The 13,133-nt window shown below is 39.2% G+C and overlaps 1 protein-coding gene across 2 annotated transcripts in view; it reads left to right on the forward strand.

The window, feature by feature from the left end:
• PANK1 (pantothenate kinase 1) overlaps positions 1 to 13,133 on the forward strand; it is a 59,984-nt gene that overhangs the window by 20,574 nt on the left and 26,277 nt on the right. For both annotated transcript variants that reach the window (XM_012765286.3, XM_012765294.3), the window contains exon 2: positions 12,358 to 12,710. In XM_012765286.3, the coding sequence (XP_012620740.1) occupies positions 12,358 to 12,710 (353 nt within the window). The remainder of the gene's footprint in view (positions 1 to 12,357; positions 12,711 to 13,133) is intronic.

The raw sequence follows: 13,133 nt of genomic DNA on the forward strand, positions 1-13,133 counted from the left end.
CTCCTTAATTAACCACTCCCTGGTATTAAATTATCAATAGCATCCCTAGAGTATGCAAGCATGCTCTGGTGGCTTGTAGACAGAAAAACTAAACCTCTTGGTGGTTTGAACTGGGATTTGTTTAAGCAAGTAATGAGATTACCATCTTGAGCCTCACTGCAGGGCATTAGGAAGCTGGAGGAGCCATTCCTGGGTGGATGCTATAATCCGCTCTGGTTGCTGAAATTATCACATTGGAATAGTCATAAAGGTACATGTGGTCGTGTCCCTTGGCATACCTATGCGCGGTAAAAACTATGGAGTCTTCTTTTTAGTCCGGGGACTGTATTTCCGATGAAGAAGGTGGTGTAATTAAAGCTGAGGACCACATGGAAGGTTGATATTAGTTTTCCATTGCCTCTAGATTGGGCAGAACTGGCAGCATCTTGGTGAGAAATAGGGGAGATGACCATAGCTATCTGTGTGTTTTCCTCCCATCTCTTCCTGATAGCCTGAGAACGTTATCATGGAATGTGAAACAAATTTCATCTGCCTCTCATTCCCCTCCTTAAGACCTGGAACAGAAATGCAGGGCTTGACTGCAGGAGTGATGGAGAGAAGATGTGCTCAATGGGTCACTAGAGTGACACTCCTCTTCCTCTCGGATTTACTTTGGGAAAGAAACTTCATTCACTGAGCTGCTCAAGAACTTGAGAAAAATAAGGAAAAAAGTTTTTTTCACCTCATAAGTTTGACATTCTTGGGTTTCTTCACCTCCAGCTCCATCTTGCCCCTGCTTCCTCCTGGCCCAGATCCAAGCTAAGAATACATTTGCTGATGCTACCAGAAGACACGGTGTTCTTTGCCCCTGCAAGACCTTCCGCCCCACCCCCACAATCTCAACCTGGGGGAAAAAAAGTAACATAGCTTTAAGGTGGTATTTTTGTTTGTTGTTCTGATTTCATATGGTTGTCTGTGTCAAGGTCAACCATGTGGGTTGCAAATCAAAGAAGGTCTGTCTCTGTGACCTGAATACATGAGTACTGTTGCCAGAGCCAACTTCTTTATGGAGCAATGCTTGCCTGCCTTTAAAATGGCAGTCACTGGGAGAGAGGAGTCCATGATGGAAGGTTTCTAAACCACAGCCATGCGGTTTAACCATGGATGGATGATACACCTAGAACTTCAAAAGCTGTATTTAAAATTTGAAAATGACTTGCAGCACTCATAAATTGCCCATTAATGATTTCATTAAGGAGCAATTAGATGTGTTCTGGGAATGGCACTGCCTGCTGGGTCGTGCCTTAGAGTTCTGCCCTCGTAGTTTCAAGCAAGAGTAGCTCATTCAAACTCCAACTTCTAACTTTTAAAATGTGGTCCAGCTATTTACGGCATTCATTTTGATTCAGCTAAAATAGTGGTTCTGAACTTTACTATTGAGAATTACTGGGGTCCCTTGTTGAAAACATTTTCTGGGGCACCACTCAGTCCTGCTAAATCAGAATCTCTAGGCGATGGCCTAGGAATCTCTATTTTTAACAAGTCCTTTAGGTGGTTCTTATGATAGGGCAAATTTGAGAAACCATGTGGTTGAAGATGGTCAGTGGGTTTTAAAAATAAATATAAGCAAAACTTCTACTTTGAAATTTAGTTGCACTAAATATACAAGTTAAAGTTGCTTTAAGGAAATGTGATTGTATACAAATTATAGAGACCTGGTTCAAATTGCAAATGCAGAGTAGATTCTGGTATGGTATCATGTCAATTCTAACCTGAGGTTGGGTGCGGAGCAAAATGTAGAGAGGCTAACTTTTGTGTGCCCCAAGCACTTGTGAGTTTGTGAGCCCCCTCCTCCATAAAATAAATAAAAATTATATTTTGTGACTGTGCTAGTGTGGAGACAAATGTATTAATAAGTAAATTATATTTTCTTTGGCCTAAAAATTCATATGTTTCTTCTGATTTAAAAAAAATTATTTTCATGAGTGCCTAAAATATCTCAGGTCTTGGGCACTGTGCTTATTGTGCCTAACAAAGTGGGAAAGGCGATGAAATCCAGACTTGACTACTCTATGTGGCTGATGTGATGGTACTTCTACTTGCCTTAGAAGTTCTGAAAGGAATCCTCACTGTTCCTTCCCCCCTCTCATATTAAAATATGATCAGCCCTTTTGTTCCTACCCTTGTCTGGGTGACAGGGAGAAAGCTGATCAGAATCTGGAGCTGTGCCAGTGGATATTGTCACACAGAAATGTGTAGCCTTTCCCACAGTGATCCTTTCCCACAAATGTGCCTATGCTCCCTTAAGTGTGTTTTGAAGTGCCAAGTTTAAGATACAGTTTTTGCCCTGACAATAGTGTAGGTGGGTAAATCAGGCCTTTTCCCACCCTGAATTCCTACCTGTAGGAACTTTTTAGTGTTAAGTGTCTAACTGGCTGAACAACTTCACTTTTGAGTGTCAGGCTTATCCCTGCCATTCTTGATAGCTTGTGTCAAATGGATTTTGATAACAGGTTTGATATGAGTAGATAAGGGTGGTATTGCCTAAGAACAGAAAGAACTGTTGAGTGAGGGAATTATGGCACACTATTTTCCTTGGGCTGGACCACAGCTCTGCTATCTGCCCACTGAAGCAAAGTTAAACAATTTCTTTTTTTTTTTAAGACAGCGTTTTGCTCTGTTGCCCCTTGTTAGAGTGCAGTGGCAGCATCATAGCTCACTTCAACCTCAAACTCCTGGGCTCAAGCAATTCTCCCACTTCAGCCTCCCAAACAGGTTGTACTACAGGCACGTGCCACCGCACCTGGTTGATTTTTCTATTTTTTGTAGAGACAAGGTCTCGATTGTGCTCAGGCTGGTCTTGAACTCCTGGTTTCAGGTGATCCTCCCACCTCAGCCTCCCAAAGTGCTGGGATTATAGGCGTGAGCCATCTCTCCTGGCCTAAAACAATTTCCTTTTCTTTTGCTTCATTACAAGAAAATTTTAACTGAGAATTTTAAAATAATTCTGATTATTAAATTTAAATGCGTTAATTGTGAAAAACGGAAAAGTGTCAGAAAAGCTGAAAGAAAAAACTCAGCCCAATTCATAATCCAGAGATAACAGCTCTTAACATTTTGGCCTGAAGTTTCTAGTCTTGTTTTCTATGTCCAAATAGCCACTTAATTTTTAGACAAAATTCTATTCATATGAAATGTACCATTTAATCACTGCCCTTTTAACCTAACAATATATAATGAGCATTCTTTATACATCATTAAATGCTGTCCTACAAAATCATTTTAATGATGGTATATTATTCTTTTATGTTAATGGGTAATCATTTGTTTAATTGGCCCTCTATTATTGGACAAGTTTTGTCATTATCATAAATAACATTTCAATATTTTTTTCAATAAATTTTTGGAGGCATGCATAATTATTTTCTTAGGGTAAAATGGAACCAATGTATGAAAGAGTTTAGCAATCTGGAGCTTTTAAATATATAATTTCCAAGTAACTCCATGGAAAGGTTGTACTGATGGGAATCATCAGTAGTGTGTGAGTGCTTGTACCCTTGCCAACACTGGGTATCACCATGTGACTAAAATTTCAAGGAAGGAAATCTGGTATACATTAATTTGAAAAAAACCATGACTCAATTTTCTTTGCATAGAGTATTTAATGTTTAACAGATTGCTCTGGGTGCAATAATTATGGGGTTCTCTACAATGTTGCAGAAACCCTTTTATTAAATTTTACATTTAACACTTTCTTCAAGGACCTTAAATAATTCGTAAGTTTTCAACTCTTATGTTTTATGCTGTTAAAAGCAAAAGTATTTTGGAGGCCTTTGTAATTGTGTATGTGGGATGGTAGAATATGAGAATCACAAAACTTTAGTGATAGGGTAGTCTACCTCCATTTAAAGATTAGTAACTGTGTCAAGTAAGAAACCTGCTCACACAAATTCTATCTGTTGGGACATTCTGTTTTGCAAGTGACAGACAACTCAACTCAGCCTGGCCTGCCAAGAGAGGGAATTTATTGACTCATGAACCTGAAAATGGGTTCTGATACCTACTGTGACTGACCTTGGCCAATTCCTTGATCTTTCTAAGCCTCAGTTCTCTTATCTGTAAACAGGATGTTGGACTAGACATAAAATCCCTACCTCTTAGCACCAAATGTTTCTATGAACATATTAGCAAAGAAATACATTATACTACCAACCAAATTTATACATAGTGAAGGGCAGGCTAGCCCCCAGAGACTTGGATTTAGGTTAATTAGGTGTTTTTTGTTTTTTTAACTTGTAGAGGTCCTTAGGCCAGCAGTCTTCAACCTTTTTTGGCACCAGGCACCAGTTTCATGAAAGACAGTTTTTCCACTGAAGGTTGGGGGATTGGTTTGAGGATGATTCAAGCATTACATTTATTGTGTAGTCAAACGTCTCTGCTAATGATAGTCTGTATTTGCAGCCACTCGGCAGGCTAGCATCACTGCCTCAGTGCCACCTCAGCCAATTAGGCATAAGGAGTTCGACCTAGATTTCTTGCGTGCCCAGTTTACAGTAGAGTTCATGCTCCTATGAGAATCTAATGCCACTGCTGATCTGACAGGAAGGGAGGTGACATGATTGATTGCTTGCTCACCAACCCCCTCACCTCCTGCTGTGCCTCCCTGTTCCTAATGGGCCACAGCCCAATATGAGAGTGCAGCCTGGGGGGGGGGGCAGCTTTGGGGACCGCAGCCTTAGGCAACTTGAATGTAGTTAGCATTCATTTAGTGTAAAAATATCTTTGTGCTTTACAAGCGGGTTTTTTTTCCTGTTGATTACACAATCCATAAACATCTTTTCCACCTATGAGTTTGCTTAAATCTTCACAAATAGTGGAAAAAGAAATTTTAGTCTTGCTGCTCCCTATTCACAGTTACTACAACAAATTCGAACTTGGTGGAACCTTGAGAGAATTGTTCCTCTCTGTGGCAGCAGCTGGTCACAGAGTCAGACCCATGCGCATGAAGGAGCAAATCCTGAACACTAGGGTCCCTAATTTGCATTCAGGAGGACGTTGGCATGAGAGAAACTTGGCTCACCAGAACACTCACCAAGAACACTGTGCCTCACCAAGAACACGTCTTAAAACTCTGCAGCTGATTACAGGGAAACTCAGATTTTACATTTAGCTCTCTATGCTGTAAAATCAAGAGGAAGTTGATTTTTCTCATGACAGGCTCCCTTAGCTTTTTAAAATTATTTCTTTGATAGGAAACCTTTTCTGGTTTTTTTCCCCCTTGTCTTTGCTCATTTATGCTATTTGGAGTTTACTATATACCTTTGAAATTTATTGCAGGAAGCATAAATGTCCCTCAGAGACTATTCTAGGATTCTGAAAAGGTCTTTAAGAAACAGGCTTTGTTTTAAAGCCATTAACTACCAATAACATTTCTAAATATTTTTGCCACAATATTTGGAATACAAATTCATTTCACAGTTTTAACTACTACCAAATTGACACTCTTGGTTTGTATTTGGAGACATTTTTAAACAGATAAGTATAACAGGACCTATACCTTTTTATTAACACTCAGCAACCACATGTTTGTCAGTGATAATGACAGTTCTTATATCTAGTTCTGCTAGAGAGGGAGCTTTTCAGGGCAAAAAAAACAGCCAAAGATGTTGATGGAGGTTATATTAGTCAGGATAGGCAAGGTTATCCCATTGTATTTAATAACAAATAATCCTCAGTGGATTGAAGCAACAAAAGTTTAATTCTCACAGCATAAATTCATGGAACCATGGCTGGGAGCTCCATTCTAACTCATATTCACTCTGAGACGCAGATGATAGAGCAATCATTATCTTAAATTTTGCTGGTTATGGCAACAGAAAAAGAGTCCTGAAGGGTCTCACACCAGCCAGAAATACTCTTGCCTGGAAGTGACATACACCATTTCAATTCACAACTCACTGGCCGGATTAGGAACATTGACCATCTCAGTTATACAATGTCCAGGAGTTAGAGTCTGAGTCCATGGGCCTAGAGAGAACAGACCAGAAATATTTGGCCAGCAGCACTAGTGTCTATCACAATTTGCTCTTCTCAGTTGGCTCCTTTTTGCAGGTGAAATACATTCATCCCTTCCCCAAAGATTACTCCAAAGTTCCACCCAGGACAGCACCTGGATGATGCCTAAGTTAGGCTCTAAATTAAGGGATGATATCGGCATTTCTGCATCAACTCTGGATGTGATTCCTCTTAATCTAGAGACTTCTGAACTAAAAAAGACAAATTATCGGTTCTTCACCCCTCCTCCACATTGTATATTAACACATAATGGTGAAACAAAGATTGGAAAACTCCCATACATAAAGGAGGTGGAAGGGAGATACCCAGCAGTCCCTGATCCTCAGCCAGTCTCAAATTCTGGAGCCATTCAGAAGTCCCTCTGCCTTATAGATGAAGAATATTCCTTTGGGGTCCTGATTCTTCTCCCTGGAAGCGCCTCCCCAGTCCATTTCTCTTAGGCCCTTGGCTGCACCCCTTGGAAGGTATCTCTTTTCCAATAGCCTTTGATCACATCTAACCTAAACACTGAAGAATATGCCCTTTAGAGACTGAGCAGCTTCCTCAGCTGCTTCATGACTTTAGAGGGTTGGGGGCTCAAGAGTTCTTTTAGGTCTTGGACAGTTTCTCCAGCCGTTTGAGGTTCTGGCTGTTGATTTCTTTGGCAGTATGATTCTTTTCAAAAGGACATAGATTTCTTATCTATTTGATTCCAATTTATTTCCATATGCCAGTAGTCAAGCCCTCAGTTCTTTCTAGCATACTTGTTATATTTGCTGTGTACCTTTGTGTTTCTGCTTTCGTGCCTTTATTGACTTAATGAATGATACTTTGAACTAGTCTGTTTTTACTGGGAGAGCCACGCCTTCAGTTTATTTTTCACTGAGCTATTCCAATTGAAAAAATTAACTGAGAAGCCACAAGCTCAACTGTATCTTTACTCGGAGGCCTCTTAACCATTTCCAAGTGTTAACACTGGATGTAAGAGCCATTCTCTTAATTTGAGAATGAAAATGCTAACAGACAAGTGCTAAGTACTATTTGACTTTTTTTCACCCAAAGGCTTTCTCAGTTGTATTTTTTTATCTGTTGAGAAAGAGCAACAGCTGCTTTTTCCAACCATGCAAGTCCAACTTAATGGACTGTATTCCTTTTTCTTTTTATTTGTAAACCAGTCAATTATTTTCTGAGCTCATCTCTCTTTTATTGTTATACCTTTTAAAATGTAGCCACTAGTAAGCCAATAATAACCAACACATGTTGCTAACATTTGACTTCCAAACTCTTTTGCTAGATCTGCTAATTCTTCAGGTATATTATCTGCCTTCCAAGTTATCATACGTGATTGTTTTACTAAATAAATGCTTTGCCAGTCTCCAAACTCCATTTCCTCACTCCTTACTGTCTGGCTTCTAAGCCACTGCCACATATTTTTATTGTTATTAAAGCCCTACTCCACTTTATCAGTCAGAATGGACCAAGTTCTGTTGCAGTAACAATGTCCAAATCATAGCGGTTTAAAAGAACAAAATTTTATTTTGTGCTTATGCTATACGTCCATTGAGGATTGGCTGTGTCTTCACTCCAGGACCTAGACTGACAGATCAGCCTCTGTCTGGAATGCTCCCCATCACTGTGGCAGAAGGAAATCTCTGGGGCGTCTCATGCCTTTAATTAAATGCTCTGACCTGGAAGTAATGATATATATATATATATCACTTTTGTTCACCATTAAAGAAGTTTTTTTGAGATATTTTTTCTTTTTCTTTTTCTTTTCTTCTTTTCTTTTTTTTTTTTTTTTAGAGACAGGTTTTCACTGTGTTGCCCAGGGTGGAGTGCAGTGGGTGTTCACAGTTGCAAATGCACTACACTATAGCCTTGAACTCCAGGCCTCAAGGGATCCTCCTGCCTCAGCCTCCCAAGTAGCTGGGATGACCATACTTAGCTCTGAGATGCCTTTTGAGACATATAAATATAATTGATTCTCATAATTATATAGTATTCCATTATATAAGTATGTCATTTTTTAAATATATATTGATAGACATCTAAATTGTTACCAGTTTTTATTATTACAAATTACTGCAGTGAATATCTTTGTATATGGCTCCTCATGCACTTATATAAGAATTTCTCTAGGAAATAGTTCCCTTTATTCTTTAAAATATGTTGAGCAAAGATGGACCTATAGTCAACCATTTTATCTGTAGCACTTTGTTTCATGAATACCACCTTGTCGTTTATACACATCTCACCATGGTGAAAACCATTTTGAATAAGTAGATTAGTTTATTTGTTTGCAGATGTCTTCTTATGAAGATTGAACCTGGTCTTCTGATGAACAATGTTGATGAATACTCTAGAAATGTTTTTTAAATGATGTGGCTTAAGAAGGAGGAATAAAGGGTAAATGTAAACATCCTGTATATAGATCATCACTTCTCTTGACAAACACAATAGGCTCGTATCAGTAATTCAGCTGAATTGATCAAATTTAGATATCCTGAATTAAAGAAAATATGAGTCATGGATGCTGGCTGTACTGGGGTGTCTTCCTTCCCCTTCTCTTCTATCTAGATCCACAGCTTGTGTATGGGAAGCTTAGGCTTAGGCAGATCTTGACATTAGGAAGGTGAATAAAACTATATATTTAAAATAAGACAGTGTCCTGGAAAACCATCAAAATGTGACTAGAAGAACACTAAATTTTTCATGAAGCTAAGAAATGAAGATAGGTAAAGAAAAGCAATTTTTATTGCCACTTCAACTGATATAGTAGTTCCAAATCTTATCTCTTTTACCTTAACCCTAACTGCTCATATAACATTTAACTGAATTTTCAAAACTCTACACTTTTTTCCACTGTTTTGTTGAGTTGCCAACAAAAGCTTTGAAATGGCTCCAAAATGAGCAGGAGGTAGAAGCAGGAAGAAGAAAACAGAGTTCTAAATAGCATAAAATATTTAGGTATCCTCTGCTTTACTTTTAAAAATGAGACCTCTTTTCAGTTGACTATATTTACCAGTATCCAACCACATAAAAGGTTATGGGGGGCTTTTACTCTCAGAGGTCTGGTAATAGCAGTGGCTGGGTGAATCCTGTATTTCTGGTACAGCACTAGATTATTTTCTGGGATTTATACAAATAGCATGCTGTGCTGAGGTATCTCCTATTTTCCATTATTGCTGAATTCTTATTTTTTTATTTCTGCATGTATTGAAAGTTCTAAGCATAGAATTTTCTCCATCCCCTCCCCGGGATCTCTAGCTTCCACTTATACAACGTGTTCATCCTGTCACCCCTATCAATATAACAACCTGGGGGTCTTCTATACCTTTCTGCAGGCTCATATGATCATAAACATATAGAGATCATCCCTTTTACCTACCTTCCTCCCTTCCTCCTCCTTTTCTTTTTTTTTTGGTTCAAACCAAATGGGGTAAAAAAAAAATTATCTACACTTCTAGGTAGCTCTAGCTTTTCTCATTAACAGAACACTGAGGAAATCTTTTCAATCAGCCTGCATAGATTCCACTCATTTGTTTTTAATGGCCGCCTAATATTCCACAGCTTGGAAGTCATACATTTTATTGAACAGTTTCCCTGTTAAAGGGCATGTGCTTTGTTCCTGGTTTGTTTTGTTTTTGTTTTCATTTGGCCACTGTAAAAGGTGCTGCAACGAACATTCTTATGTACCTACCCTTGAAAACTTGTGCTGTTTTTTTAGGGCCCAGGAGAGGGGTTAGCTGGGTTAAAATTGCATGTGTACTTTTCAATTTAATAGGTGTTACCAAAATCTTTCCAAAATGGTTATCCTAGCAATGTTCCAGAATACTTTTCCCCCACCCTGTCCAGTAGGAGGTGTCTTTTTCTACTCTGATAAAAATGGGTTAAAACTTTAAAAGTGGTTGCGTAGCCCAGGCACTTGTTAACATGCCATAGCATGTTTTAGTGGAGTTTAAAATTCCACTCAAAAAGATTCTGGTCAGCCTTTACGATTGGGAGCACTTGTGATTTTTCTTTTGTATTTCTTAAAGAGTTAATGGAAAGTTAATAGCAGGGAGGAAACTTGAGACCATTTTAATGCAACTCATTTCTTTCATAAATAAGGAAATTAGGATTCAAAGAGGTGGAGGGAGTTATTGTGAGCTGGTTACTGGCGGCTGCTCCAGGGAAGTAGTTGTTCTGAATCCTAATTTGGGGCTTTGCCTTTTACACCGTGCTGCTCCTACACTGTAGGCCATGCTGACAGTGAGTTTTAGAGACAGGACCAGCAAACTTCACCTCTGAGCTGAACTGACTAGTAGGGATGAATTGTTTCCAGTTTTCTGTTATTTCCTGCTAGGACAAGTAAGTTTCCCAACCTACACTGGGTTGTGTAAGATTTGTTTTGTAAACTTCTGCAAAGATAATAGGACATTTGTTAACTTGATTTTTGTCAGTGAAATTTCTTGCTCTTAATCTTTTGGGGGCTTAGAATTTTATTTTTCTATAATGTTAGAGTTACTGCTTACCAAGTATGGAGCAGTTGGCTTGGCTCATAATTAAAATAATAACAGTGAGGTATAGGAGAAAGGATTTTGTTTACAGGGGTAGTTTCCTGGTATCCACCCCTTCCTCAACCCTCCTGAATTAAAAGCTAAGTAGCAGTAGAGGTGCCTAGAAAAAAAGACCTTCTGTAGGGCCCACTTATGTTTCTAGCAATATGCACAATTTGATAAGCACTTACATGGATGTTCTTTAGGGCTGAAATAAAAGAAACATTTGTAGGCCAAACACAGTGGCTCACCAAGGTGGGAAGATTGCTTGAGGCCAGGAGTTCGAGACTAGCCTGGGCAACATATCCAGACCCTGTCTATACAAAAAACAAAAATTAGCCAGATGTGGAGGTGCATGCCTATGGTTCCAGCTACTTGGGAGGCTGAGGCAAGAGGATTGCTTAAGCCCCAGGAGTTTGAGATTGCTGTGATCTGTAATTGTGCCACTGCACTCCAGCTTAGGTGACAGTACAGGACCCTGTCTCCAAAAAAACAAAAAAGAAAGAAAGACATTTGTTGAAAGAGGTCATTTTTTTCTTCCTGAGTCTTTAAACTGAGTTTTAATATTATAGTTTCAGGTTTAATGAGTGGATTTTCCTCAGGAAAATGAAAAGGAAGACTCCAATATTTGGCTTCCCATTTGGGTTTTCTCTTATGCACCGCAGAGTGTTTGACAGCACAGCATTAACTTTCCAGGCTACCTCTAAATAAAGTCAGCCTGTTCAGTTAGCTCAGGCTGTTCTCTTAGCAATAAAAATTACCATGAAAGAGATTCATTTTGTCTTAGATAAATATCTCAAGCAGATTCAGTACATGAACACCTAGTGGCATGCCTTGGTATATCAGACCTGGGCAGGTGCTGCAGAGATCAGTGGCCACAGTTCTTCTGGCTTAGCAGTTCCCAAACCTGCAGGTTGGAACCAGTGCAAACTTTTTAAAAAATGTTCATACCTGGGTTCCACACCTGAATTAAATCAGAATGTATGGGAAAAGAGACCAGAAATGGAATCTTAAAAGCTTCCCAGGTGATTCTAACATGCAGCCAGGTTAAGAAGTTCTGGGCAGGCCATTTGGGATGGAGAGAGTGTCTCTGCTTGATGCGGAAAAAATCAGATGTAACATGAGTTCTTTTTAGAATTCTGCCACCATAGATCATCATATCTGTTCATCATCTCTCATAGTCCCCTTTCTCACCCTTTCTCCTTTGTATATATTGTGTAGATTAAAACAGTAATGTCATGTCTTATAAAGCCAGCTCATAAGGCAAAAACTGAATCGTTAAAAAGCACACTAGGAAGGTGCCTTGTGAGTTAGAGACCAACACATTGTCTCTTGGTACACGGCATAGTTTTTCCTCTGAGATTGGAACAGATAAGTTTCTTTGACTAAGATTCTGATAAAATGGTTAGCATTTGAGAGCCATGATGTATGCAATATATATATATGTCTTTAAATATTAGGATAGCACTCAGCTTGATGAGGTACTTGAGCCCCAAGAAGCACATGGAATTGAGACTGGCTTCAGGAACTGCAGAATCCATTTTGTCATCTCACTCCATTCTGAGGCAGACTCATTGAGTGGAGTTTGAGCAGAGTCATGGGCACTTTAAATTGTAAAACTCTCTCTGCCTGTGCCTCCTTTTAGGCATATATAGTTGAGTTCAAGTAAATTGAATATTAAATGCACATGTACAAATGACAACACTGCATTTCCTTATTTAATATTGAAAAAACGGATCATTTCCTTGCATGTGTAGAATTCAGCGGCACTCTTTCTGTCCTCTAGCATTCCCGTGGTTCGGCATGGATATTGGTGGAACACTGGTTAAGTTGGTCTACTTTGAGCCGAAGGATATTACAGCCGAAGAGGAACAAGAGGAAGTGGAGAACCTGAAGAGCATCCGGAAGTATTTGACTTCTAATACTGCTTATGGGAAAACCGGGATCCGAGACGTCCACCTGGAACTAAAAAACCTGACAATGTGTGGGCGCAAAGGGAACCTGCACTTCATCCGCTTCCCAAGCTGTGCCATGCACAAGTTCATTCAGATGGGCAGTGAGAAGAACTTCTCCAGCCTTCACACCACCCTCTGTGCCACGGGAGGTGGGGCTTTCAAGTTCGAAGAGGACTTCAGAATGGTAGGTTGGGTTTGTCTTTGTTAAAACAACAGATCCTCCCACAGGTCCACAGTCATGGCAGTTCATACCTAAGAATTTGACCACTAACTTTGGGCCTTTGGACAAGTTTACTTCACCTCTCTGTGCCTCAGTTTCCTCACCTATATGAGAATAAAAATAGCTCCTACTTCATAGGGTTGTTACATGAAAGATTAAATGAGATAATGTGTACCTAGCACTTAGTAAATGCTCAATAGATACTAGTTGTCATCATCATCATTTGTGATAATTACTGCTGTGTAATACACTAAAGACAATTCTGAAGTATTGTGGTTAGAATTTTCCACAGACTCTTACAACATAATCATGATGCCAGTTTTATGCATAGATAGACTGCTGAGGCCCACAGAAAGACTTTCTATAAATCCTACTAAAAATGATTAC

Source organism: Microcebus murinus, chromosome 14, assembly GCF_040939455.1.
Source record: "Microcebus murinus isolate Inina chromosome 14, M.murinus_Inina_mat1.0, whole genome shotgun sequence".
Classification (NCBI taxonomy): Eukaryota; Metazoa; Chordata; class Mammalia; order Primates; family Cheirogaleidae; genus Microcebus; species Microcebus murinus.